This window comes from Sorex araneus, chromosome 3 (assembly GCF_027595985.1).
Source record: "Sorex araneus isolate mSorAra2 chromosome 3, mSorAra2.pri, whole genome shotgun sequence".
Taxonomy (NCBI): Eukaryota; Metazoa; Chordata; class Mammalia; order Eulipotyphla; family Soricidae; genus Sorex; species Sorex araneus.
In genome coordinates, this window is record NC_073304.1 from 219,810,370 (window position 1) to 219,836,297 (window position 25,928).

The 25,928-nt window shown below is 59.9% G+C and overlaps 3 protein-coding genes across 4 annotated transcripts in view; 1 reads left to right on the plus strand and 2 right to left on the minus strand.

Moving 5' to 3' along the window:
* Window positions 1-2,038: 2,038 nt before the first annotated feature.
* CCR10 (C-C motif chemokine receptor 10) lies at window positions 2,039-4,898 on the minus strand. Its single transcript, XM_004608802.2, has 2 exons — window positions 4,017-4,898; window positions 2,039-3,127 (listed from the first exon to the last, which is right to left on the minus strand). Exons 1-2 carry the CDS (start codon window positions 4,038-4,040, stop codon window positions 2,078-2,080), a joined length of 1,074 nt encoding a protein of 357 aa, XP_004608859.1. The 5' UTR covers window positions 4,041-4,898; the 3' UTR covers window positions 2,039-2,077.
* Window positions 4,899-5,017: 119 nt separating this feature from the next.
* On the plus strand, window positions 5,018-23,570 carry CNTNAP1 (contactin associated protein 1). The gene is made up of 24 exons (XM_055133471.1): window positions 5,018-5,310; window positions 6,145-6,246; window positions 6,328-6,521; window positions 6,870-7,017; window positions 7,119-7,322; window positions 9,652-9,836; window positions 10,980-11,123; window positions 11,514-11,775; window positions 12,016-12,165; window positions 12,968-13,139; window positions 13,657-13,763; window positions 13,931-14,050; window positions 14,284-14,487; window positions 14,636-14,792; window positions 14,903-15,030; window positions 15,511-15,696; window positions 16,098-16,319; window positions 16,508-16,747; window positions 17,675-18,028; window positions 18,134-18,261; window positions 19,772-19,865; window positions 19,996-20,241; window positions 20,363-20,410; window positions 22,250-23,570. The coding sequence occupies exons 1-24, from the start codon at window positions 5,247-5,249 to the stop codon at window positions 22,555-22,557; spliced, it is 4,167 nt and encodes a 1,388-aa protein (XP_054989446.1). The 5' UTR covers window positions 5,018-5,246; the 3' UTR covers window positions 22,558-23,570.
* A 280-nt stretch (window positions 23,571-23,850) lies between these two features.
* Window positions 23,851-25,928, minus strand: part of EZH1 (enhancer of zeste 1 polycomb repressive complex 2 subunit) — a 46,809-nt gene continuing 44,731 nt past the window's right edge. For both annotated transcript variants that reach the window (XM_055133472.1, XM_055133473.1), the window contains exon 21: window positions 23,851-25,754. In XM_055133472.1, coding sequence (XP_054989447.1) covers window positions 25,694-25,754 — 61 coding nt within the window. In that variant the 3' untranslated portion in view covers window positions 23,851-25,693. The remainder of the gene's footprint in view (window positions 25,755-25,928) is intronic.

Genomic DNA, 25,928 nt, shown 5'->3' on the forward strand with positions numbered 1-25,928 from the left:
GAACGGCCACCAATCACACGGCCAAGGCCGCGGTGGGTTGCATCATGTGCCCCTGGCTCGGTGACAGCGGGGAGGGGCAGGGGAATAGGGAGGGAGGAGGCGGTACCCTGCGAGCCGCGCCCCAATCACTGAGGTCAGTCGCGGAGTGCTGGTGACGTCACGGAAGCCCGCCTTCACGCTCTGCTTTTAACCCTTGGCGTGCCCACCCACCGATTAAAAACCCTTTGGAGAACCCAGGGCAGGTCCCGACGACTGCCCTGTGAACCCCTTGTCTGGTCTCAGGGTCCCGGAGAGTGGACTGGGTTTCAAGTGCCCGAAAGTGCCCGGACCCGCACCGGACACAGCGGCGGAGGTGGCTCTCCGTCCCTGCGTGAAGGAGTCCAGCCCCTCCGTCTGAGTCACCTCCTTTCTGGAGTGGAGAAGCTGAGGCAGTGACTCCGGAAAAGAGAAATATTTTTTGTGGATTTTTTTTTCTCTTTGCGTAGTAAAATTGAATGCCGAGCGCCCGGCCCGCCGAAATCCAGTGGGGAGAGTTGTGCCTCGGGCGTCTGGGGGACTTGCCCTGGAACGGGAGCTGCGCGGAGAGCACTCCGGGTGGGAAGGGGTTAACCCGGGCGCCGAGGGGGCGGGGCCGGGCCGCGGGCGGGCGGGGCCAGGGCGACCTCGGGCGCGCTCGAGTGTTGCTGACTCAGCGGCTCTTCCCGCGGTCTCCGGTGGCCGGTTCCAGGTCGGCCCCGCGGGGCTGGCGCGTTGGGCTCCTCTGAGGACCGGGGCCCTCTCCGGGCTTCTTCTGCACCCTCGCCCGCTGGGGAGCCGGTGGCCCTCGGTCGCGGCCACAGGACACTCCTGGAAAAGGCGAACCCCAACTGGGCGGGGTGGGACCGGGCGGGGACAGCGGGCCAGCGCCTCCCCGGAGATCTCCCCGCCACGCCCCGCCCTTCTTGCCCCGGGTCCCCACACTCGGGGCTGGAGAGTGCACTGGGCAGCCTCGCTGACCGGATATTAAATTGAGAGAGTTGTCGCACAGGAACACCATCTTGTCTGTCGTGAGTGTGTAAAACAAAGACCAGGGATCAATAAGATTGATGGTTCTCGAGGCCCATCCCCGTCCCTGGCCGCAGATGAAAGGCGCTTCCTCCGGGATAGAAATAACTCCATCACACATGTACTCTCACCCCCGTTGGGATCCCAGCCCCTGGCCTGCAGGAAAGTTCTTTCCGAAGTCTACCCTCTCTCTCTTTCCGGAATGCTCCATGCATTTCCTATGAGCCGGCCCCGGGCAAGATGGAAAGCGGCGGTCACCCCGCCACGCCCAAGATAATGACTTGGAAATGTGCAAAGTGGAATTCTCCAAGATGAAAAAAAAAAAAGTCTTCGGCTCAACTTCTTTTTCCCCCCCCTTTCCACTACAGGACCGTGGAAAGGGTTGCAAAATGGTCATCGAATCCGAAAGTCCACCCCTCACAGGACTGTCCGGCCCGCATCCTTCCCCCTCCCGCCACCCCCCCCCCACATCGTGCACTGGCGCACACAGTCCCCACGGCCTGAGCCCCAACGTCCCTGCCCAGGCGGCGGGTGCCGGAGTGCGCTCGGGTTGTTAGAAAGCTCTCCCTTGCACCGTTTCAGGAGGGACCCTCGCGCCTCCCGGCTGGCAGCCTTCCCACCTCACCTCTGCCGGCAAGAAACAGGGTGGAGGAGAGTGTCCGTGGCCGGGGCTTTAGCAGGCTCAGCAGCCCCCCACCTCCCCCTAGGCTCGCTGCACTTTCCGCTCGGAGTCCAAAACGGGGGAGGGGGAGGAGGGGAACCCGCCGCCCCAGCGCTGTTACAAATCACTTCCAAGCCAGGAACTCAAAAATAGTAACAGTTGTTGGGTTGCATCTCATTTCCATATTCTCAACGTTCAGGGACCCGCTCCAGACGCGGTTCAGTCAAGCCTCGACCTCTTTCTCGTTCAACCCGCCCCCACCCCCCGCCTCCCCTTTCCAGCTCCCCTCAGCCCAGCCCAGCCCAGCCCACCCCACCCCCATCCCCGCGGGAATGACTTCCTCGGCCCGCCCCCTCCTCTGGATTCGCGGCCCTAGTTGTCCGTGAAGGAGACACTGTGGGTCTCGGTGGCAGCCGAGCAGGAAGAGAGGCGGGGCCGGCGGGGGCAGCGGCCGCCCGAGTGAGACCCCCGCAGCAGCCGCCGCAGATCCTGGCGGAAGCGCAGGCCGAGGAAGGCGTAGAGCACCGGGTTGAGGCCGCAGCGCGCCAGGGCCAAGGCCCCGGTCACCAGCAGCGCCAGGTCCTTGCGCTTGCTGGCCGTGCAGCTCCGCTCCCGCGCCGCCAGGAGGTCGGCCGTGTCCAGGAGCAGGGCGAGGCTGTAAGGCAGCTGCAGCACCACGAAGGCCGCCACCAGAGCCACGACGACGCGCAGCGCTCGCCGGCGCTCGGGCCCCCTGGCGGCCAGCAGCGTGCGGCCCAGGAGCGCGTAGCAGGCGACCATGACGCCCAGCGGCAGCGCGAAGCCCAGGGCCACCTGCGCCACCGCGCTCGCTCCCTTCACCGTCTGCGTCAGGCCCTCGGGGAAGATGAGGCGGCAGCGCCGCTGGCCCTCCCGCCGGCTGTCCTGGCTGTACAGGAGAGCGGGCAGCGCCAGGAGCAGGGACAGCAGCCACACGATGCTCGTGACCCAGTGTGCCCGGCTGGGTGAGGAGGGCCTGGATCCGGAGGGAAGGGCCCGCGCGATGGCCACGTAACGATCAGCGCTGATGCAGGCGAGGAAGAGAAAGCCGGCGTGGAAGGAGGCCGAGTAGAGGCCCGAGATGAGGCGGCAAGCGGTGCCCCCCAGACTCCAGCCCCACAGAGACCCCACTGCAGCAAAAGGCAGGGTTAGGGCCAGCAGAAGGTCGGCCAGGGCCAGCTGCAGCAGGTGGGCAGAGGTGGGCGAGCGGGCAGCCTTCTGGGCTGCCAGGTGGGTGGCCAGAACCAGGCCATTGCCCGCCAAGCCCAGAGCAGCCACTATGAGCGTGACACTGGGCTGGAAGGCACGGCTGAAGGCCTGCACGTCCTCCTTGTAACAGAGCTCTGGCAAGGGCCAGTCCAAGTAGGCAGTCTCATCTTCCCCGGAGTAGGGGCCCCAGGAGACCTGGGGAGGTCAGAAGGAGAAAGAGATTGATAAGACATCTTCCCCACACCTCCCCCAGAGCCCCTGTGTTCCATGCTCAACAGTCCAGGGGAAGAAAACTTAAAACTCTGCTTAGCATGCCCTCAACATGCCGGGAGCTTCCCTGAGCACCCCTCCTGCCTCCACCTTCCAGGCGGGACCTGGAGCAAGCTGCCTGCTCCCTCCCCATAGCGGTTGCATGATACATAATGTAGAGATAACAGATTTGGACCAGCCCACTGCCTGGATGGTTTGGAAGATATGCAGTTAGACATAAGAAAGATAGCAGGAGAGATATTACAGCAGGTAGAGCGTTTGCCTTGCACAAAGCTGATCCCTGGCACCCCATATGGTCCCTGGGACCCCATATGAGCACCACCAGGAATGACCCCTGAGTGCAGAGTCAGGAGAAAGATGTGCATAGCCAGAGTGGCCCACTCCCCCCCCAAAAAAAAAAAGAAAAATAAGAAAGATATCCATTGATATGAAGCGTCTGATCCTCCACACAGAGGCAGTATTATTAATAAATCCTGGTGCTACTGGCACGCCTCTGCTGCGCCCTCTCCTGGACAAACACCCAACATGCAGGTTGAAGGTTTGGGTCCTTCTGCCTCACCCCACCCAGCCCACCACCCCATGGTTGGTTCTCAGGTTATTCCAGCTGGGTTGGGACTTAGATCTCTAGGTTCAGTTTTTCCTTCCAGTCCCACACCCCCACACTTCCATCACTACCCCAACTATCCAGAACCTGGTTCCAAATAACTCTAGGCATCCTGGTCAGGTCAGGGGATACCAAGCCTACTGCTAGTTGAAGAATCCCATCCTTTACCAGCCACCCCCCCCCAATTCTCCCTCAGGACGCCACTCCTACCTGCTCTGCGGGCTCTGTCCCCATCTCTGGTTAGTGGGTTTTTGAAGTATAGCCACTGAGGGGAGAGGTTTAACCAGTGGGGCAGGAAGGAAGAGGCGGGGAGAGAGACCAGGCAGATGGGGCTGGCATTAGGGTCCTTTATTTCACTTTTCTATTCCACCACCCTTGTTTTGTTTTGTTTCAGGACCACACCCAGCAAATGCTCAGAGCCTATTCCTGACTCTGCATTCAGGAATCATTCCTGGTGGTGCTCAGGGGACCATATGGGATGCTGCAGATCGAACCAAGGTCGGCTGCTTGCAAGGCAAACGCCCTAATCACTATACTATCACTCCTGCCCTCAGTCACCCCCTAGCTACATTTATAATCTTTAGTAGAGGTTTTTTTTTTTTTTTGGTGGGGGAGGTACACTCGGCTGGGCTCCGGGACCCTATGAGATGCTGGGGATCTAACCAAGATCATCTGTGTACAAGACAAATACTGTCCCCGATGTACTATCTCTCTGATCCCCCAAGTAAAGGTTTTCGGCCTCTCTGAACTTAGGTTTAGGTCTTTTTTTTTTTTTATTTGAAACTAGAGCAACAATCAAAAATGTTGGATTCAGTCTGGGGGAAGAGGTTCGGCAGCAAAAGTGCCTTGCATGCATGAGATCTGGATTCTGTCCCCAGCAGTGAAAGGGGAAAAGTGGGAGCAGCATTCAGAGGACAGCGCCTAGCACAGGTGTCTGCGGCATAATTTACTCTTAGAAGATAAAGTGTTTTATATATATATATATTTTTTTTAACTTACTCCTCTCTCATTTTTTAGGCTTTTCCTTCTCTCTTTCCTTTTCTTGGTCCCCAGATGACCTTTGCCTTTCCTGCCAGCCTCGGGTTAGTCAGGGTATTTCCCGGCGGCTGTTGGCTCTGTCCCCCCCCCCACCCCACCCCCACCCCCGCCCTTTCGCGACAGGGCTGAGACGCGCGCTTGCGCGGGGTCCAGGAGAGAGGCTGGGGAGGGGGGAGGTGAGAGGAGAGAGGGTGGAAGGGAGCCGGGAGAGGACCACGGAGAATCTGGAGCGTCAGAGGGAGAAGAGGGAGGAGAAGGGTTAGGGGAGCAAGGAGGAGGAGAGGGCAGAGGAGGAGAGATCAGCTGCGAAAATCCCCCCCCAACCCCCCCCCGCCAGAGGCGAGCTGGGAGCCCTGGAGAAGCTGGGCACCTGGAGGCAGCCCCGACCCTGCGCCCTGCGCGATGCAGCTCCGGCTCTTCTGCATCCTGCTGGCCTGGGTGTCGGGAGCCCGGGGCTGGGGCTACTGTGAGTGCGGGGGCTGGGAGGCCGGCGGAACTGGGCCCGGGAGGCGGCAGCTTGCAAGGGCGGGTACCGCACCGCATTGCGGCTGGGTGGTCGCGGGCCCCTTCTCGGCCGGCCGGCGCGCGCTGGCTGGTTCGCATCCTTCGCTGCCTCTCCCCCGCGCTCCGCAATGCAGTTGGGAGGCTGGCAGGCGCGCCGGGGCTGGGCTGGTTCCTCCCGAGCCCGAGGATGGGGATCTGGGAGCCCAGCGGGAGCTGCTGCCGCGGGTTGGGGTGGCGGGGACGAGGGTGGCACTGGTGATGGGACCAGAGTTACCGTTTTCTGTGGTTTTGTTTTGTATGGAGGTTGGGGGGTGGGGGCTGGGTTTGGGGCTGGACTTTAGAACTGGCCAGGTGGCTGGGATTTGGGGCTGAGGCTGGATTTGGAAATCCGGGATCCTAGGTAGAGTTGGCGACGGTGATGGTTCTGGGAGCTGCTGCTGATGGGGCGGGCAGTGGCTCTGCGGTGGGGGCAGGGCTGGAGGCGCCGCCGGAGAGTGGAACTGAAGCTAAGGGCTGGGGCCAAACTGATGCCATATAAAACTCAGGCTCTCCAGGCTGCGGTCTGGGATTGTGTTTGGGGGAGTATGGAACCAGCGCAGGTAGAGCATAAAAGGGGTCCCTGCCTCTCCCGTCATCCTAGCACCCTCTGTGCTCAGGGGTGGGTAGGCAGAGGGCTTTTAGTCAGGGCTGGGGCTGCCAGTGTGGGGAGTGGAGAAGGGGGTGGGGGTGGGGAGGCAGGTGGGGAGGTGTGTGGGGATGCATCTGACCTGAGTGTCCTTTCCCCTCGACCCCAAAGATGGCTGTGATGAAGAGCTGGTGGGGCCCCTCTACTATCGCTCCCTGGGCGCCTCCTCTTACTACAGTTTTTTCACAGCACCCCGCTTTGCCCGTCTGTATGGTGAGCAGGGCAGCAGCTGGCAGGGTGGGGGCAGGCGGGGTGAAGGGCGAGGTGGTGGTGAAAGCTTTGCCTCTTTCCTAGGCATTAGCGGATGGTCTCCCCGGATCGGGGACCCAAATCCCTGGCTCCAGATAGATTTAATGAAGAAGCACCGCATCCGAGCCGTGGCCACGCAGGGTTCCTTTAACTCGTGGGACTGGGTCACACGTTACATGCTGCTCTACGGTGACCGGGTGGACAGCTGGACACCTTTCTACCAGCAAGGGCACAACTCGGTACTTGGAGCTCCCAGCCACAGACACTGGGGCAGTCTCCTGTGTTGGACACCGGTTTTGGGGGAGCAAGGGGGTGGAAGCAGCTGTGAGGACACAGTGGCACCAGGACTCAGTCCACCAGGACTCAGTCCAAAGTGTCAACTCATCATGTGTGCGCACACTTCTAGGCTTTGAGCCTGCTTTTGAGTAATCTTGGGGTGCTTCCTGAAAGAGGTGCCCCCCTGACTTGGAGCTAGGATGACCGGAGAGGCAGGGAGCAGAGTTGAGGAAGTCTGGGCATATCCCGGGAGGCCGAGATGGGCCGGGCGGGTGGGGACGCGGTCACTCCTCTCCCCGCTGCTCTCTCAGACCTTCTTCGGGAACGTGAATGAGTCGGCCGTGGTCCGCCATGACCTGCACTACCACTTCACAGCGCGATACATCCGCATCGTGCCCTTGGCCTGGAACCCGCGCGGCAAGATCGGCCTGCGGCTCGGCCTCTACGGCTGCCCCTACAGTAAGGGCGCGGGCCGGGGGCGCGCGCGCGGGCGGGCGGGCGGGCGGGACGTAGCCGGGGCCTCCCCGCGCCCACCCACGGCCGCGCGCCGCCCTCTGCAGAGTCCGACGTGCTCTACTTCGACGGCGACGATGCTATCTCCTACCGCTTCCCGCGCGGGTACAGCCGCAGCCTGTGGGACGTGGTCGCCTTCAGCTTCAAGACGGAGGAGAAAGACGGGCTCCTGGTGCACGCCGAGGGCGCCCAGGGCGACTACGTGACGCTCGAGCTCCAGGACGCGCATTTGCTGCTGCACATGAGCCTGGGTGAGCCCCGGGGGGCGCGCGCCGCCCCCAGACCGCCCGTGCCGCCCCTTTCCCAAGCCCCTGCGTCTTGAAGCATCCCTTTCTTTCTTTTTTCCCTGTTTTGGGTGGCCAGACCCGGCGGTGCTTAGGGCTTACTCCTGGCTCTGCACTCAGGAATGACTCCTGGTGGTGCTTGGGGCACCATATGGGGTGCGGGGGATTTGTGCTTGGTCCTCTGTGTGCAAGGCGAGCTCCCTACCCGAAGTACTCGCACTCCAGCTCCCTGAGCTTGTCTCTCTCTCTCTCTCTCTCTCTCTCTCTCTCTCTCTCTCTCTCTCCTTCCTTCCTTTCTTTCTTTCTTTCTTTCTTTCTTTCTTTCTTTCTTTCTTTCTTTCTTTCTTTCTTTCTTTCTTTCTTTCTTCCTTCCTTCCTTCCTTCCTTCCTTCCTTCCTTTCTTTCTTTCTTTCTTTCTTTCTTTCTTTCTTTCTTTCTTTCTTTCTTTCTTTCTTTCTTTCTTTCTTTCTTTCTTCCACCACATCCAGCGATGCTCAGGGGTTACTCCTAACTCTGCACTCAGGAATTACTCCTGGCGGTGCTCGGGAACCATATGGGATGCCAGGGACTGAATCTGGGTTGGTGTCGTGCAAATGCCCTACCTGCTGTGCTATCACTCCAGCCCCATTCTTTTTTTTTTTTTTTTAACATGAGAGGTCTTTATTGCATTCAATGTTATTGCATTTTTTAATGTTGTTTATTCAATGCTGTTTTTTTTTTTTTTTTGCTTTTTGGGTCACACCCAGCGATGCTCAGGGGTAACTCCTGGCTTTGCACTCAGGAATTACTCCTGGCAGTGCTTGGGGGCCATATGGGATGCCGGGGATCGAACCTGGGTCGGCCGCGTGCAAGGCAAACGTCCTACCCGCTGTGCTATCGCTCCGGCCCCTCCAGCCCCATTCTTAAGGTTAAGACCAACCTGCCTTTAAACAATTTTTTTTGTTTGTTCTTTTCTTTTTCTCTTAAGAAATGTTTTGTTTTGTTTTTGAGTTACACCCCCCTGGCTTTAGGTCTGGGATCAGGTCTGGCTGGCTCAGGGGCCATATGGTGGTGCCAGGGATCGAACCTGGGTTCACCGTGGGCAAAACAAGTGTCCTACCTGCTGTATACCCCCCACTTCTGTTTTTCGGTCACACCCATCGGTGCTCACTTAGGAATCACTTCTGGCAGTGTTTGGGACTGAACTGTCCCCCACCCCCCTACAAGGCCTTCAATTCTGTACTATCCCTCTGTGCCTTTTTTGTTTTGATTTGTTCAAGAGGGCCTTACCTGGCAGTGCTTCTGGTTATTCCTGACTCTGTGCTCAGGAGTGACCCCTGGTGGTGCTGTTGGGAACATATGTGGTTCAGAGATTGCGGTGGGCAGCGTGAAGGGTAATCTTAATCTTTGGACTCTCTATCTATGGGGGGGGGGTAGTTTTAGGCCACTCCTGGCTCTGTGTTCAGGGATCACTCCTGGCAGAGCTCCGGGGATCATAGGGGGTGCCGGAGGTCAAACATATGTGAAGCTGCATGCAAGGCAAGCTTCCCATCTGCTGTGCCATTGCTCTGGTTCCCTTTAAAATGTTTTTGAGGGGCTGGAGTGATAGCATAGCGGGTGGGGCGTTTGCCTTGCACGCGGCCGACCCGGGTTCAAATCCCAGCATCCCATATGGCTCCCTGAGCACCGCCAGGAGTAATTCCTAAGTGCAGAGCCAGGAGTAACCCCTGTGCATCGCCAGGTGTGACCCAAAAACCAAAAAAAAAATGTTTTTGATCGCAATTTTATGGTTTACAATCATATTAAATATAGTTTCTCATGCACATAATTCCAACAGCACACACAATACCAGTGTCCCCATCTTGCGGGGGAGGGTGTGCCTCGCTTTTTGTAGTGCTCACACCCCCCTGGCTGCAGTGGCTCCAGGCTCCCAGAGCCTCCAGAGCTGCTGAGGGCTTCCCTCAGCCCACCTGGGCCACGGGGATTTGACTCATGCTGGCAAGGCAGGTGCTCACCCACCCCGCACTCTTCCTCGCTGTTCTAGGGGGAACTGTCATTACATCAAAGCTCATTCGCCTTTCATAACTCCCCCGTGATAAGACAGAGGCAGCTCTCTGGCTCCAAATTCTGGGGAGAGAAAAGGAGATTCAGAGTATTTAGGGGTGTATCCTAAGCCACAGACTCCCCCCCCGACTCTTGTACATTCCCACCCTTCCTGGCAGCTCTGGGACCTTGTGCAGCCCCTGACATCCTGGGGTACAATAAGTGTGCTGTAAGTGTGAGTTCTGATCTGATCCCCCCTGCGCCCCTTCCCCAGGCAGCAGCCCCATCCAGCCCAGGCCAGGCCACACCACGGTGAGTGCCGGAGGCGTCCTCAATGACCTGCACTGGCATTATGTCCGGGTGGACCGATTTGGCCAGGATGTGAACTTCACCTTGGATGGCTACGTGCAGCGCTTCATACTCAATGGCGACTTTGAGAGGCTGAACCTGGACAACGAGGTGAGTGGGGGAGGCCAGAGGGGCCGTCTGGGTGGGTGGGGGAAGTCCATCTTCAGCTTTCTAATCCTGAGAGTCCTTGAGGCTCTACTACAGCCCGGGGTGGTCAGGAGCTTCTCTCAGCTGGGGCTGGGAGTGGGGTCCCTCTCTATGGAGACCCTAGATCAGACCCGGGGCTTCCGTGTGTGCTCCAGACCTTTGCATGAACTCCCTGGTTTGTCCGCGTTCTTCTCCCTACTGCTTGCAGACTCCCTGGCGTGCCACCCTACCACTACTGAGAATTGACTTTGGCGATCAGGCAAATGAGACAATGACCCCCTTGGGTTGCTCCCGCTCTGTGGAGTTAGTGAGACCCTGGGGCCTCTCCGCAGATCAAGAATCTGAGACTAGGGGCTGGAGCGATAGCACAGTGCGTAGGGCATTTGCCTTGCATGTGGCTGACCCAGGTTCGATTCCCAACATCCCATATGGTCCCCCAGGCATGGCAGGAGTAATTCCTGAGTGCAGAGCCAAGAGTAACCCCTGTGCATCGCTGGGTGTGACCCAAAAAGAAAGGAAAAAAAAATCTCAGACTAGGGGCTGGAGAAATAGCACAGTGGATAGTGCATCATCTGCCTTGCAAGCTGCTGACAGGGCTGGGGCTGGGGTATTCAATCCCTGGGACCCCACATGATCCCCGAGCTCCACCAAGAGTGATCTTGGAGCTGAGTGTCCAGCCAGGAGTAAGCCCTGAGCACTGCTGGCTGTGACCCCAAACAAAATTAAATCTCAGGAGAGGCACATACATACAATGGGTAGGGCACTTGCCTTCCACCCAGCTCACTTGGGTTCAATCTCCAGCACCCCACATGGTTCCCTGAACCTGCCAGGAGTGATCCTTGAGTGTAGAGCCAGGAGTAAGCCCCGAACACTGCTGGGTGTGGCTACAAGGCAAACCAGAGGGCTTGTTAGTGATGGTTGGGGCTGGGAACCCAAGCCTCTGGGGGCCCACGAGGATCCACTTTAGAGCCACATCGGGAGATGTCTCTATCTTTTCTAACGTGGAGTCTGGAGTCTGTCTGGGAAGATGTACAGCAAAGGGGCGGGACGGGAGAAGCTCGCAGACCTGCCCTATGGCTAACCCTGCCGGCCTGGCCTACCCTGCAGATGTTCATCGGGGGCCTGGTTGGCGCCGCTCGGAAGAACCTGGCCTACCGGCACAATTTCCGGGGCTGCATAGAGAACGTCATCTTCAACCGGGTCAACATCGCCGACCTGGCTGTGCGGCGCCACTCGCGGATCGCCTTCGAGGCCAGTGGACAGGGGCTCTGGGAGGGTGGGACCTGAGAGGGGGGGGGGCTGGGAAGATGGGGCCCTGGGAGGACTGGCACCCAAGAGATTCATTTCCACACCCAGACCCCTCCCTTAGGGGTGAGACGCTCAACGGGTGTGGGGGCGGGTCACAGACTCACAGAAGGTACAAAAACCACCCCACTCCCCCAATTCTAGAAAGTCTGGTTTGATTTTCACGAGGAGGAGGAGGAGGCGGCGCACTGACCGGCCAGGGGTCCGTTTGAGCAGGGCCGTGATTTTGACCCCTGGATGCACCGACCCCAATAGTTGGTGCCGGGCCCAGGGATCGTGGTCCGGGCGCCAGGTGGACCCCGAGGGGACACTGAGGGCCCGCACTTCCGCCCCCAGGGTAAGGTGGCGTTCCGGTGCCTGGACCCCGTCCCTCACCCCGTCCACTTCGGAGGGCCCCACAACTTCCTGCTGGTGCCCGGCTTCCCGCGGCGCGGCCGCCTGGCCGTGTCCTTCCGCTTCCGCACGTGGGACCTCACGGGACTGCTCCTCTTCTCCAGCCTGGGCGACGGGCTGGGCCACGTGGAGCTGATGCTCAGCGAGGGCCAGGTCAACGTGTCCATCGCCCAGGCCGGCCGCAAGAAGCTGCAGTTCGCTGCTGGTGAGCGCGCAGGGAGGCCTCTGTGGACCAGCGCGGGTGGAGGCCAAGCCCTGTGCTGGGGTGGGGGGAGTGGCGGGAGGCGGAGTTGGGCCCCCCCCCAGGTGTTGGGGAGAAAGGTCTGGGGAGGGGCTGCTGCTTCCCTACTGGCCACCGCCCCGTGGCCTCCTGCTCCTCCCACCCAGGCTCCTCCTCCCGCCCAGGCTCCTCCTCTCACCCCGCGGCTCCTCCTCCCCTGCCCAGGGTTTCGGCTCAACGATGGCTTCTGGCACGAGGTGAATTTCGCTGCCCAGGAGAACCACGCGGTCATTAGCATCGACGACGTGGAGGGGGCAGAGGTCAGGGTCTCATACCCACTGCTGATCCGAACGGGGACCTCATACTTCTTTGGGGGTAAGGAGGGGCCATCTGGCCAGGCCCCTGTGTCTGGGCGGGAAGGCCCCTTCTAAGTCCACCCAGACGGGGTGACTTGGAGAGTTTCAGAGGTTTGAATCCCTCTTTCTCTCCGGAAGCTGTCCGAACCAGAAAGTCACTGTGATTGTCTATGTGTCGCATTGCTTCCTTCCTCCCTTCTTCCTGTCTTCCTCCCTTGCTTCCTTCCTTCCTTTGTCCTTTCCTTCCTTCTTTCCTTCCTTTTTTCCTTCCTTCCTTCCTTCCTTCCTTCCTTCCTTCCTTCCTTCCTTCCTTCCTTCCTTCCTTCCTTCCTTCCTTCCTTCCTTCCTTTTTCCTTTCTTACTTCCATCTTCCTCCCTCCCTTCTTTCCTTTTCCCCTTCCTTTCTTTTCCTTCCTTCCTTCATCCCTCTCTCCCTTTATTTCTTATTTCCTCTTTCCCCTTCCTCCCTTCCTCCCTCCTGCCTTCCCTCCTTCCTTTCTTCCATCCTTCTTTCCTTACTCCCGCTTCCCTCCTTTATCCCTCCCTTCCTTCCTTGCTTTATTCCTTATTTTCTCCCTTCCCCTTCCTTCCTCCCTTCCCCCTCCCTCCCTCCCTTTCTCCCTACCTCCCTTTCTCCCTCCCTTTCTCCCTCCCTCCCTCCCTTCCTTCCTTCCTTCCTTCCTTCCTTCCTTCCTTCCTTCCTTCCTTCCTTCCTTCCTTCCCTACTTCCTTCCCGCCTTCCTCCCTCTCCCTGGGCATCTCCCTGGGGAGGGTCTCTGGAGTCTCCCCTGGGGAGGGTCTCACAGGGATGGTCGCTCCAGGTTGTCCCAAGCCAGCCAGTCGATGGGGCTGCCACTCCAACCAGACGGCATTCCACGGCTGCATGGAACTGTTCAAAGTGGACGGTCAGCTGGTCAACCTGACACTGGTGGAGTTCCGGAAGCTCGGCTTCTTCGCCGAGGTCCTCTTTGACACATGTGGTATCACTGACAGGTATCCAGAGCCCCTCTCCCTGTAAGAGGTGACCCCCATGGTTCCCACAAGGATTGGCCATTCTTGGTCATCTCCTTCTCAGCCTCCCTCCAGGGATGGTCCCTCCTTAGCCTCTCGCCTCCTGTCTCTTCCTTTAAGTGACCAGTGCTTGGCATGGAAATGAAGCTTCTGTTGGTGGGTTTTCTTTGGGGGCCGGGGGAGGGCCCACAGCAGCACTGTCCCTTCTCTTGGAGCGTATCGGCTCAGTGGGAAATATTCTGGAAACTTCACCATTGACCCTGATGGCAGCGGCCCCCTGAAGCCATTCATGGTGTACTGCGATATCCGAGGTGAAAACCACAGAGACTTGCACCCTGAGACCTTCCTATACCCCCCCAACCGCCCCCGGCATTGTGCTTCTCTCTTGTTCAGTGGAGTGTCAGCAGACCAGGTCTGCTTCGTGAGGTTTGTGGGCCCCAGACCCCACCCTCAAGCTCCCAACGAGGTCGCTCTTCCCTTGGGGCCCCCCGTTTCCCAGGTGCAGCCCTAACATGTGTGAGCATGATGGCCGCTGCTACCAGTCCTGGGATGATTTTATCTGCTACTGCGAGCTCACGGGCTACAAGGGCGTGACCTGTCATGAGCGTAAGCCAGCCGGGATCTGGGGGTTCTGAAGGCTCCTGGGGGTGGGGTGGGGTGATGAGGTCATGGGGGGTATGGTAGTTCTGGCCCTCCTAGCTCTCTGACCCATACTGATTTTCACCCTAACTAACCCTGCTCTGCACACACACACACACACACACACCTACCAGCTTTGTATAAGGAATCTTGTGAAGCGTATCGGCTCAGTGGGAAATATTCTGGAAACTTCACCATTGACCCTGATGGCAGCGGCCCCCTGAAGCCATTCATGGTGTACTGCGATATCCGAGGTGAGCAGCTTAGGCCAGGCCAGGGGCGTGGGGGCAAACAAGGGAGGACTGAAGGGTGACCAGGGGCCAGGGAAATAAAACTGCCCGGGATTGGCACGGAGTCTCCCGGAGCAATTCCAGCCTGGCGCTGGGCCGGGCTGCAGCTGCGCCACCCCTGTATCCTGCCTCTGACTTGTGGCCTTGGTGGCGGCAGTGGGCGGGGAGAAGTTCACCTGCTGCTGGTCCTTCCCTAGAGAACCGGGCATGGACCGTGGTGCGGCATGACAGGCTGTGGACCACGCGGGTGACAGGCTCTAGCATGGAGCGGCCCTTCCTGGGGGCTGTCCAGTACTGGAACGCATCCTGGGAGGAAGTGGGCGCTCTGGCCAACGCCTCCCAGCACTGTGAACAGTGGATCGAATTCTCCTGCTACAACTCCCGGCTGCTCAACACAGCAGGTGAGGCCGGGGTGGGGGGCAGGGAGCCACTGGGGCCGCAGAGACGTCAGCAGTGAGTGCCCCGGGACGATCCCCTTCACACTGGGTCCTGGCACCCAGAGCCTGGCGGAGGGACGGGGCCCCGAGACTGCCCGCGCCTCTCCCCCAGGAGGCTACCCCTACAGCTTCTGGATGGGCAGGAACGAGGAGCAGCATTTCTACTGGGGCGGCTCCCAGCCCGGCATCCAGCGCTGTGCCTGCGGGCTGGACCGCAGCTGCGTGGACCCCGCCCTGCACTGTAACTGTGATGCCGACCAGCCACAGTGGTGAGGGCGCAGAAGGGGGTGCTCGTGGGCGGCGGGGGGACAGGAGGGGAGGTGGCAGGGAGGAGGGGTAGCAGAGTGGTCGGGGCTGAGCCACTGCGTTTGTTCCCCAGGAGAACGGACAAGGGGCTGCTGACCTTTGTGGACCATTTGCCTGTCACCCAGGTGGTGGTGGGGGACACGAACCGCTCCAGCTCCGAGGCCCAGTTCTTCCTGAGGCCTCTACGCTGCTACGGTGACCGTGAGTGGCCGAACCCTCGCATATCTCTGCCCCGGCTTCCTCCTCTCCAGGGCCCTGAAGTGGCGGAGGGGTGGGGGGTCTCGGGACACGCTCCCAGGACACCCCGCTCCTGTGGGGACGTGACCCTCCAATCCCCCAAAACCATGCTGCTCCTGTGCATTTTCTTTATTTTTCTTATGTTTTTGGGCCACACCTAGTGATGCGCAGGGGTCACTCCAGGAGGGCTCAGGGGACCTTATGGGAACTAACGTACTGAACCTGGGTTGGCCACTTTCGAGGCAAGCTCCCTGCCTGCTGTACTGCTCTTGCAGCCCCACCTTCCTGCTCTTTCTGTCCTGTCCTGAGCATCCCTGGCCTGCCCCTGGCTGTCTCCCCTCTTCCTTCCTCCCGCCCCCCCCCCCCCCGCTGAGGGTCCCCTTCTCCTCCGTGCTGACTCTGGTCTCCCCGACACGTCTCTCTCCGTCCCCTCCGCTTTTGCAGGCAACTCCTGGAACACCATCTCCTTCCACACGGGGTCCACGCTCCGCTTCCCCCCGATCCGGGCCAACCACAGCCTCGACGTCTCCTTCTACTTCAGGACCTCGGCTCCCTCCGGCGTCTTCCTGGAGAACAAGGGGGGCCGTTACTGCCAGTTTCGGCGGCCTTACTTGCGGGTGGAACTTAACAGTGAGCGGCAGGCCCGGGGAGGGGCCTGGGGGAGCCCCTGGCCCCTGGGAAGATCGGGGCAGGCTGGGGTGACAGACACATGTTCTTAAGAGGTGGCAGGACAGGGGTCTTCAGAGACCTGGGGGCCAGGCCTGGCCCTGTCTGCACGGTGGGTGTCGTGGGGTAGCTTCGGGCCTTGCGCTCTGCCCTTGGCCTCTTGCTTCTGGACCAGGAAGTGGATTCAGAGTTGGGGAGCTGGCTCTGGCCTCTGCGGACTTGGGAAATCGGGGTCAGCAGGTTTCAGCGGCTGCTGGGTTTTGTCTCGGAAATAGACTAGCTGGAATGACTTCGGAAGTGGGGTGGCCGTGGGTGAAGGAGCCCAGGGGTCTTGGCATCCTGAGTCCTCCGTCTCCCCGCCCCAGCCTCCAGGGATGTGGTCTTCGCATTCGACATTGGCAACGGGGATGAGAACCTGACAGTGCACTCGGAGGATTTCGAATTTAATGACGACGAGTGGCACCTGGTGCGGGCGGAGATCAACGTGAAGCTGGCCCGGCTGCGCGTGGATCACCGGCCCTGGGTGCTGCGGCCGATGCCCCTGCAGACCTACATCTGGCTGGAGTATGACCAGCCCCTCTATGTCGGTGAGCCGAGGCCAGCCCCGTGTTATTTCTGGGACCCCATGTCTGCAGCTCCAGCCCCCTCGGCTTTGGGATGATTCGGGGCCCCACTTCTTCTCTAGCTCTAGAACCTTCTCTTCTCGCCTGCTGCCGCTCCCTGCCCAAGCCCACTCTCTGACATCACCCCCCCTTTCTTGCCTTCCTTTCCCCAGGATCTGCGGAGCTTAAGAGACGCCCTTTTGTGGGGTGCTTGAGGGCTATGCGTCTGAATGGGGTGACTCTGAACCTGGAGGGTCGTGCCAACGCCTCAGAGGGCACCTCCCCCAACTGCACAGGCCACTGCGCCCACCCCCGATTCCCCTGCTTCCATGGAGGCCGCTGTGTGGAGCGCTACAGCTACTACACGTGTGACTGTGACCTCACGGCGTTTGACGGGCCGTACTGCAACCACGGTCAGTGCTGCCGCAGGGAATCATGGGAGGAAGAGCAGGCAAGGCAGGAAGGGACTGTCAGGGAAAGACAGAGGTTCCTGGGTTCCTGGGGGTCAGTTAGGCTTGGAAGATGTTATGGGTAAGTCCCACGGCATAAGGAGGGCAAGGAAAGAGTGGGGCAGTTCGCAGGTAACGAAGCAGCCGAAAGGGCTGAGCTGAGGCATCCCCTGTGGTCCCTCAAGCCTGCCAGGAGTGATTCCTGAGTGCAGAGCCAAGAGTCACCCCTGACTATTGCCAGGTGTGGCCCCCCCCCAAGAAACCCCAGAAAAGCGATGAGCAAATGTTTCCCCTCTCCCCGTGCCCACCCAACTGGCTGAGGCTACACAACACCCACCCTGACCACTTCCTGTCTGACCATCTCCACCCCGCCACAAAACGTGTCTGTGGTATGGTCTTGGTTACGGCAAGCCCTGACCTTCCCCACAGCGAGATTCTGCACATCCCCCTCCAAACTTATCCCCCCATCCAAGGCTGGCCTGGGAGGAAGCAGGCCAGTTATAGGGACAGGGTGATCTGATGAGGTCGGGTCCAGCAGGCCTTTGGGCAGCCACAGGAAACCTTTGGTCTCATTTTGGAGATGTGAGGAGTGACGTGTGTGCCTGCTGGGGCCACTATTCCAGTTCAAGCTCCCGGAGCTCACCCTATGTGCTCAGGCCAGTGACTTCCTCTCCCCACGCCTCAGTTTCCCCATCAGTACAAGACAGGCTTGGATTAGGAGGATCTCTCCTGGGTTTCAGGCTCCATCCTGGGAGAGAGACGCAGCCGGCAGTATGTGGAGGGGCTGAGGGCAGGCACAGGGGCTCTGTGGGGGCCACGCTCTGCCCCCAGCTTAGGAGCTGGGCCCTGACCTCCCTCCCTCCCTCCCTCTCTCCCTCCCTCCCCCTTCAGACATCGGCGGGTTCTTCGAGCAGGGCACCTGGATGCGCTATAACCTGCAGTCGGCCCTGCGCTCTGCCGCCCGCGAGTTCTCGCACATGCTCAGCCGCCCGGTGCCTGGCTATGAGCCTGGCTACATCCCTGGCTATGACACTCCCGGCTACGTGCCGGGGTACCATGGGCCCAGGTACCGCCTGCCTGACTACCCACGGCCCGGCCGGCCCGTGCCCGGGTACCGCGGGCCCGTCTACAACGTCACGGGGGAGGAGGTATCCTTCAGCTTCAGCACCACCTCGGCCCCCGCGGTCCTGCTCTATGTCAGCTCCTTCGTGCGCGACTACATGGCCGTGCTCATCAAAGAGGACGGTAGGCGTCTCCGCCAGCATCCCCTCCCCGTCTTGCTCGCCTCCCTCATGCCAGGCCCCACGCGAGGACAGGGGGAGCTGAGGAGTCGCCCCTTCCTCCTCTCAGGGACCCTGCAGCTGCGCTACCAGCTGGGCACCAGCCCCTACGTGTACCAGCTGACCACACGGCCGGTGACCGACGGCCAGCCCCACAGTGTCAACATCACACGGGTCTACCGCCAGCTCTTCATCCAGGTGTGCGCCCAGGGAGGGCGGCAGGAGGTCAGGGGGGGGCAGAAGCTCAGGAGCTCAGCTGTGGCTCGGGTGTGGAGAGCACATGCCAGCTTACAGCGGCTCCTGTGTCCCCCGCAGCACCCTGGGGTGGCTCAGGTAGACAGAGTGTCCCCTGTCTCATTCGGCTAACACAGAAAATGGACTCAGTAAAATGGCCTTCCCCAAACCAGCAGTAAGCCACAAAGACATTGCTCAGAAAACAAAGTTTTGGGTCCAGAGAGATAGTCCAGTGGGTAGGGCATTGGCCTGGCATTGGCCTGGCCCGTGGCTGACTCGGGTTCCATCGCCAGCACCTCAGACGGTCCCCCCAGCTCAGCAGGAGTGATTCCTGAGTGCAGAGGCCGGAGTAAGCCCTGAGTATCGACAAAAGGCAGAACAGGGGACTGAGAGATGGTACGGAGGGGAGGGAATTTGCTTTGCACATGCTGCACCTGGGTTCTGTCCCTGGCATCCCAGAGGGTCCCCAAGCACCACCAGAAGTGCCCCCTGAGCTCACAGCAGGAGTAAACCCTGAGCACGGCCGGGTGTGGCCCCAAAACATAAAACAAAACAACCAAAGTTTTATTCATTAAAAATTATGTTGTTGGGGGGCTGGAGCAATAGCACAGCGGGTAGGGCGTTTGCCTTGCACGCGGCTGACCCGGGTTTGAATCCCAGCATCCCATATGGTCCCCTGAGCACCGCCAGGAGTAATTCCTGAGTGTAGAACCAGGAGTAACCCCTGTGCATTGCCCCGGGTGTGACCCAAAAAAAGCAAAAAAAAAAAAATTATGTTGTTGGGACTGGAGAGATGATACGGTGGGTAGGCATTTACCTTGCATGTGGCTGACCCAGGTTGGGTCCCCGGCCTCCCACATAGTCTCCTGAGCACCGCCAGGAGTGATCCCTGAGCACTGCTGGATGTGGTCTAGAGCCTCCCTCCCCCCCCCAAAAAAAAAAACAACCCGTAAGTTGTTGTTTGGGGGCTACACCTAGCAATGCTCAGGGGCTGCTCCTGCCACTGTGCTTGGGATCACTTCTGGCCGTACTCGGGGTCCATGTGGTTCCAGAGACAGAATTTGGGCAAAACGTGTGCCTCAGCCCTTTAAGCCTTTGCACACATCCCTCAGGACCAAGTTCTGAATTGCCAAATGTTAGGTCTGGGCTCTGGCTGATCACCTAGGACGGATCGAGGGTTCATCGGGTGGCACCTCTACTTTATTTTCCTTGTTCTTATTTTTGAGGTGTCGGGGCCACACCCGGCAGTGCTCAGCGCTTATGCCTGTGCTCAGCGGTCACTCTGGGCTGTGCTCAGGGGAACCCGATGCGAGGCTGGGGATTGAACTGGCCACAGAGCGAGTGCCTCAAGCCCTGTGCGGTCTTTCTACCCGACTCTTTTTTTTCAGTTTCGTTTAGCACAGCCCTAGAGTCGCTGTGCCGTCTTGGTTCCAGCTGCCTCTGGCCCCTTTTCTCCCCCTGCCCCAATCCCCAGGTGGACTACTTCCCGCTAACCGAACAGAAGTTCTCCTTGTTGGTGGACAGCCAGCTGGACTCACCCAAGGCTTTGTATCTTGGGCGTGTCATGGGTAAGCTGTGGGCTTCGTGGGCGGGGAGAGTGGCAGGGCCCGGCACCAAAGTGACGGAGGGGAGGGGTGGGGGAATCCTGGCTGCTGGGGCCGGGGCCAGAGTGAGCCACGCCCCCTCCCTGGCCCGCAGAGACGGGCGCCATTGATCCGGACATCCAGCACTACAACACCCCGGGCTTCTCGGGATGCCTCTCCGGCGTGCGCTTCAACAACGTGGCTCCGCTCAAGACCCACTTCCGGAGCCCGCGCCCCATGACGGCCGAGCTGGCCGAGGCCCTCCGGGTGCAGGGAGAGCTGTCGGAGTCTAACTGTGGTGCCATGCCACGTCTGGTCTCAGAGGTGCCGCCTGAGCTGGACCCCTGGTATCTGCCCCCAGGTCGGTGCCCGGGACACAGACGACCCCAGGGTTGGGTGGAGGCGGGCTGGGGGATGGTGGGAGGGTGTGGGGCATGGCTAACGTGGCCTTTCTCCTCATGAGTGCTGCTTTCTCCCCCCAGACTTCCCGTACTACCACGATGATGGATGGGTGGCCATACTTCTAGGCTGTGAGTAGCCCTGGTCATCGCCCGTCATCCTGCCCGCTCCCACCCAGACCCACCCCATTCCCCGCTTCCCCCGCCCCGGGGCTGATGGAAGAACAGGGTTGGACTGGAGACTTTTTTTTTTTTTTTGCTTTTTGGGTCACACCTGGCGATGCACGGGGGTTACTCCTGGCTCTGCACTCAGGAATTACCCCTGGCGGTGCTCAGGGGACCATATGGGATGCTGGGAATCGAACCCGGGTCGGCCGCGTGCAAGGCAAACACCCTACCCACGGTGCTATTGCTCCAGCCCCTGGACTGGAGACTTTTTTTTTTTTTTTTTTTTTTTGCTTTTTGGGTCACACCTGGCGATGCACAGGGGTTACTCCTGGCTCTGCACTCAGGAATTACCCCTGGCGGTGCTCAGGGGACCATATGGGATGCTGGGATTCGAACCTGGGTTGGCCGCGTGCAAGGCAAACGCCCTACCCGCTGTGCTATCACTCCAGCCCCCTGGACTGGAGACTTTTAACTGAGGTATCACTATGGACCCGAGGGTGAGGGAGGAGGACAGGGGCTGGTTCCCTGGGGTGTGGAAGTAGTGTTAGGAACAGGGATTGGAGAGCAGGGGAGATAGCACAGCAGGTGGGGCTCTTGCCTGGCACATGGCCCACCTGGGTTTGATCCCTGACACCCTCTATGGTCGCCTCATCTCTCCCATCTGCCGGGAGTGATCCCTGAGCATAGAGCCAGGAGTAATAACAGGCAGGTATGGCCCAAAAAAGAAACAAGGAGAAAGAGAGCGAGCTTGGGAATGGGACACAGCGCCAAGGGCTGGAATGCAGGCATCGGATGCACGAAACCCCTGTTTCACCCTTGGCCCTACAGGGGCTGAGAATGGAAACTGCTGGCTGTGCTGGGTGCCCCTCACAGCTAGCCTGGCTGGGGAGGCCTCTTTTTTTTTTTTTTTTTTTGCTTTTTGGGTCTCACCTGGCAATGCACAGGGGTTACTCCTGGCTCTGCACTCAGGAATTACTCCTGGTGGTGCTCAGGGGACCATATGGGATGCTGGGAATAGAACCCCGGTTGGCTGCGTGCAAGGCAAACGCCCCACCCGCTGTGCTATCACTCCAGCCCCTGGGGAAGCCTCCTGCCCCGAAAAATAAGATGGCAGAGGATGAGCAAGGTTCAGACCTACTGACGCTTAGGAAAAAACTTGACATGGCCATGGAGCTGCTGTGGTGTTTTCTTTCCACCAAAAGGACACGTGTCTGTGCACAAATGGCCATCTCAAACTATTATTTTAGTTTTGGGTCCCACTCGGTGATACTCAGGGGTTACTCCCTGATCTGCACTCAGGAATCACTCCTGGCTCTGCTCAGGGTACCCTATGGGGTGCCCGGGATCGAAACCTGGTTGACCACATGCAAGGCAAGTGCCTTACCCACTGTACTACCTCTCTGGCCCCTTGAAATGTTCTTACATCTTTTTTTTTTTTTTTAATTTTTGGGTCACACCTGGTGATGCATAAGGGTTACTCCTGGCTCTGCACTCAGGAGCACTCAGGTGATGCACAGGGGTTACTCCTGGTGGTGCTCAGGGGACCATATGGGATGCTGGGATTCGAACCCGGGTCGGCTGTGTGCAAGGCAGATGCCCTACCTGCTGTGCTATCGCTCCAGTCCCTGTTCTTACATCTTTTAAAAATTTTAAGCACTATGATTTATGTAGTGGTTTACAGGGGGGTTTCAGGCATATAATGTTCCATCTCTGACGCCACCACCCTGGGTCCCCAGCCCTCCACCACTGACCCCCAGCCCCTCCCACCCAGCTGAGCTGAACCGTTCCGTTCTTCCCTTTCAGTTTTGGTGGCCTTCTTGCTGCTGGGGCTGGTGGGGATGCTGGTGCTCTTCTACCTACAGAACCATCGCTACAAGGGCTCCTACCACACCAACGAGCCCAAGGCCACCCACGATTACCAACCTGGCGGCAAACCTCCCCCGACTTCGGGGCCTGCCCAGGCGCCCGCTCCTACACCAGCCCCCACAGAAGTTCCAGCCCCTGCCCCTGCCCCGGCCCCTGCACCGGCCCCGGCCCCAGCCCCCGCCCCAGTTCTAGTCCCTCGGGAACAAAACCTTCCACAGATCCTGGAGGAGTCCAGGTCTGAATGAACCAGGGGAAGAACTAGTCCGTCTCCTCTGACCCCATGAGTCCCACCCCTCCCCCGCCCCCAGCAGGGACATCGGGCTCCTTGTAGCTGGCTCTGCTCATCCAGAGGAGAGCCCCCTCCTGCCAGGTCTGGTGGGTAGAGCCGAGCCTCACTGCCTAAACCAATGTCCTGCCTGTCCCCGTGCTCCCAGCTCCTGGTTGTTTGCCTGTCCCCAAAGAGGAAGCCGAGAAGGCCCCGGTGCGCCTCCCTCCCGGCTGCGGCCACGGTCCCAGCAGAGCGCAGGGGAGGTGAACTGCCTCCTGCAAACACGGGGTCTCACTCAGCAGGAACAGATGTGAGGAGTTGCAGGGGTGCGCAGGGGCATGAGGTGGGGGGAGGAGGCTGCTAAATCCCATCTCCTAGCCTCCCCTCTGCCCCGCAGAACGTCCTCCATCTGCTTCTACTCAGCCGGACAGTTAGGGGGTCTTCTCTGCTCTTCCCTCCTACCCCCTTTTCCTTTTTTTTAACAGAGACCACGAGGCCTCAGTTTAGCACTTTAGTACCTCCGCTGCTTCACACGCTTTAGCCAAAGCCATAAAAAAGAAAAAAACAAAAAAAACCTTGCGATGTAGAGAGAAAAGATGCAGACCCTGACCTGCTTGCCCTCTACTCTCCTCCCTCTTCCAAGATATGCAACCACCCGGGTGCCTGTCTGCAGGCTCGGCCCCCCCTGCATGCGGAGCCTTTTTCCCTCTGCTCAGATGCTGCTGCGCTTGCCCAGGTCGTCGTCACTTTCTTTGTATACTTGTTGTTGCAAAGCCCCTCCCTAGAGAAACACTCTATATTAACTAATTTTTTTTAAACATCAGTTTATATATAAAAGAGAAAAAAAAAATCCATGATTGTCCTGTGCCGTGCCCACTGTCCAGACTGCTGCTCCTGTGTCGGGAAGGGGGTCTGCGGCCCGCCCAGCCCGGCCCCTGCTCTGAAGCTCCGCTCCAACTCGGAGCTGTTCTAATAAAGCCGAGAGGCAGAGCCCGGGTCTGTGTGGTGGCTGGCGCTGCGCTCAGGTGGCAGAGAAGTGGCGTGACCGGAAAGAAACAAATCAGAGGGCTAGGGGATTTCCTCGGGGAGCCCTCAGCGTCCTTACCTCAGGGACCACGAGCCCGGTTGGTTCCCGCCCAGTCCATCACCTCCTGGATGATGTAGCCAGGGGTCAGTGGGGAAATCGGGATAGTGACCTTTGCCCCAGCTGCCCCGGCACCTCCATCCTAGGGCCTGCGGTCCCACAGCACACAGTAAGCAACACCCGAAATGGATTCTACCACTTTATTCAGAGAAGAGGTCACAAGCCATTGGGCTTTAAAGTGCGTGAGAGTAGCTGCAATAGCGCCACAGGGCGGCAGCCGGGCTCTCCTGGGGAGGGGGCACCCCACCGTCACCATTCAAGCAGCAGGCGGCAGGGGGAGGGGACGGGAGTGTGAGTGGTCTGAACGGGTCACCCAGGGCGGTGGGGGCCAGGCCAGCCTCCCCCAGGCCCGTGTCATCTGCTCGTCACCTGCTCTGCGGACAGCCCCTCATTCTCCAAGCCGCACTGCTCCTCCTCCGTGTCTCGGGGCTTCCCCTATGATTTACAAGCAACCCGGAGCCCCCAACCCAGGAGGGTGTCCCCCTGCTGGCAATGATACAAAGCACAGCAGATACAGGGACCAGGTCCCCCATGGGGCAGGAACCAGTGGGCAGGGAGAGGGTCTGCCAGGAGCTGGTGCTGAGTACCCGCCAGTGAGGTTGGGAGAGGAGTGTGTGTGACTGTCGGCGTGAGCGTGTGGGTGTATGTGTACGTGTGTGTGTGTGTGTATGTGTGTGACCGGATGTGTATGGTGTGTGCTGTGTATGTGTGTCTACGTGTGCATGTGTGTTTCAGTGTATGTGTGTGTGCGTATGTGAGTGTATGTGTATGTGTGAGAGTGTGTATGTGTGGGTGTGAGTGTGTGTATGTGCATGCCCCACGAAAACCCTGAGTCCCAGCTTGGTGGCATGGAGAAGAGGGTAGAGCGGAGGGCGGAGAGGCTCCAGCTGCCCGGAGAAGGGAGAGCTGCTCCCTGGCACAGCCTCTCGCTGTCGGCACCTGCCCACACCCTGGCCGGTCCCGTGCCCGCCCTGCTGCCAGCTCAGCATCTGGCCACGGCCACGTGGGCAGCTCTCAGGCTTGGTCCTGCAGCCACCGGTGCTTCCTGCCCCCCTGGGAAATGAGCAGTGTTGGTGGAGACACGTGCTCCTCGTTCGGGAACGGGGTCTATTTACCAGGGACCCCAGAGACCGTGACTCAAGTTCCACCTTCTGAAAGAAATAAAGTGCTTTTCTGGGCACCGCAGACTGGCACAGCTGGTTGGCTGCTGCGCCCCAATACCCCAGACATCGAGGTCAGTCTGCCCTGCATGCATGATGCCCTTGGGACCCGGGCCCCGCCTCCACGCTCAGCAGAGAGGTGGCCCAGCGCGGAGAGGCGGGAACCACTCCGTCTGGGGAAGTGCTCAGAGTCCCCCTCCTGCACCTGCTGGGCCCCAGAGGCAGGCCGAGCAGGGGAAGGGCAGCGCTCCGGGAGGCGCTGAGAGGCGTGGCACGTGCACCCGAGTGGGCTGGGAAGGGGGCTCCGAGTCTCAGGGGCCCACTCGGCGCCGTCTCCTGCCATTTCCGCGGTGGCAGGGCGGCCTGAGCTCTCCTTCCCCTGGTCCTCGAGGCTGCGCTCAGAGCCCGCTCAGAACCCTCTTCCCAGCCGAACCCTGTCCGGAAGGCAGAGGCACGACCCGCTGCCCTCCGAGCTCAGGCTGGCCTGGAACCAGGCCTCTCTGAGGTGTGCGGGAACCCCGGCCGCAGGCCTCTGGCCCCACGGAGCCGAAACTCCAGGCTGAAGCCAACAGTCCCTTCAACAGTCACAGCCTGCGCAGCATCAGTCCTCGGGGGCCTGCGGTCCTGGGTCCCCTCTGAGGGGACCGGCCCTGGCTGCCTCTGTCGCCGTCTTTCTGTCCACACTCAGGGCAGAGGCGGTGGTGGGGTCACTTAGCGGGGACAGTGCGGGAAAGTCCAGCAGGGGTGGGGAGGGGCAGGAAAGCAGAGACAGTGCCGCTACCACAGCGCTGGCGGGGGACCCCGGAGGGCTAAAGGACGTCGGTCTCCCGCTCAATCCCCACGTACTTGAGGGCGTCTGCTTGGCTGTACCTGTGGAGGGCAGCAGGGGCAGGGGGGGAGGCAGGTCAGGGTCAAGGCCTCTGGGAGTGAAGCAGCAGACCTGCCTTCCCTCCCCAGCCGCAGTTTTCTTGGCGCCCACTTCCGGGGTCCCAGAGCACAGAGCCGGGAGCCCCGAGCTGGCTGGGAGAGTCCCTCCTCCAGGCC

Excerpts from the sequence above, each read along its gene's own strand:
- CNTNAP1 (XM_055133471.1), top strand. The coding sequence starts at position 5,247 with ATGCAGCTCCGGCTCTTCTGCATCCTGCTGGCCTGGGTGTCGGGAGCC. Across the intron at positions 6,522-6,869 it reads ACCAGCAAGGGCACAACTCG|ACCTTCTTCGGGAACGTGAA; the intron begins GTACTTGGAGCT and ends CTGCTCTCTCAG. Across the intron at positions 13,764-13,930 it reads GGGCGTGACCTGTCATGAGC|CTTTGTATAAGGAATCTTGT; the intron begins GTAAGCCAGCCG and ends CACACCTACCAG.
- CCR10 (XM_004608802.2), bottom strand. The coding sequence starts at position 4,040 with ATGGGGACAGAGCCCGCAGAGCAG. Across the intron at positions 3,128-4,016 it reads GGACAGAGCCCGCAGAGCAG|GTCTCCTGGGGCCCCTACTC; the intron begins GTAGGAGTGGCG and ends TGACCTCCCCAG.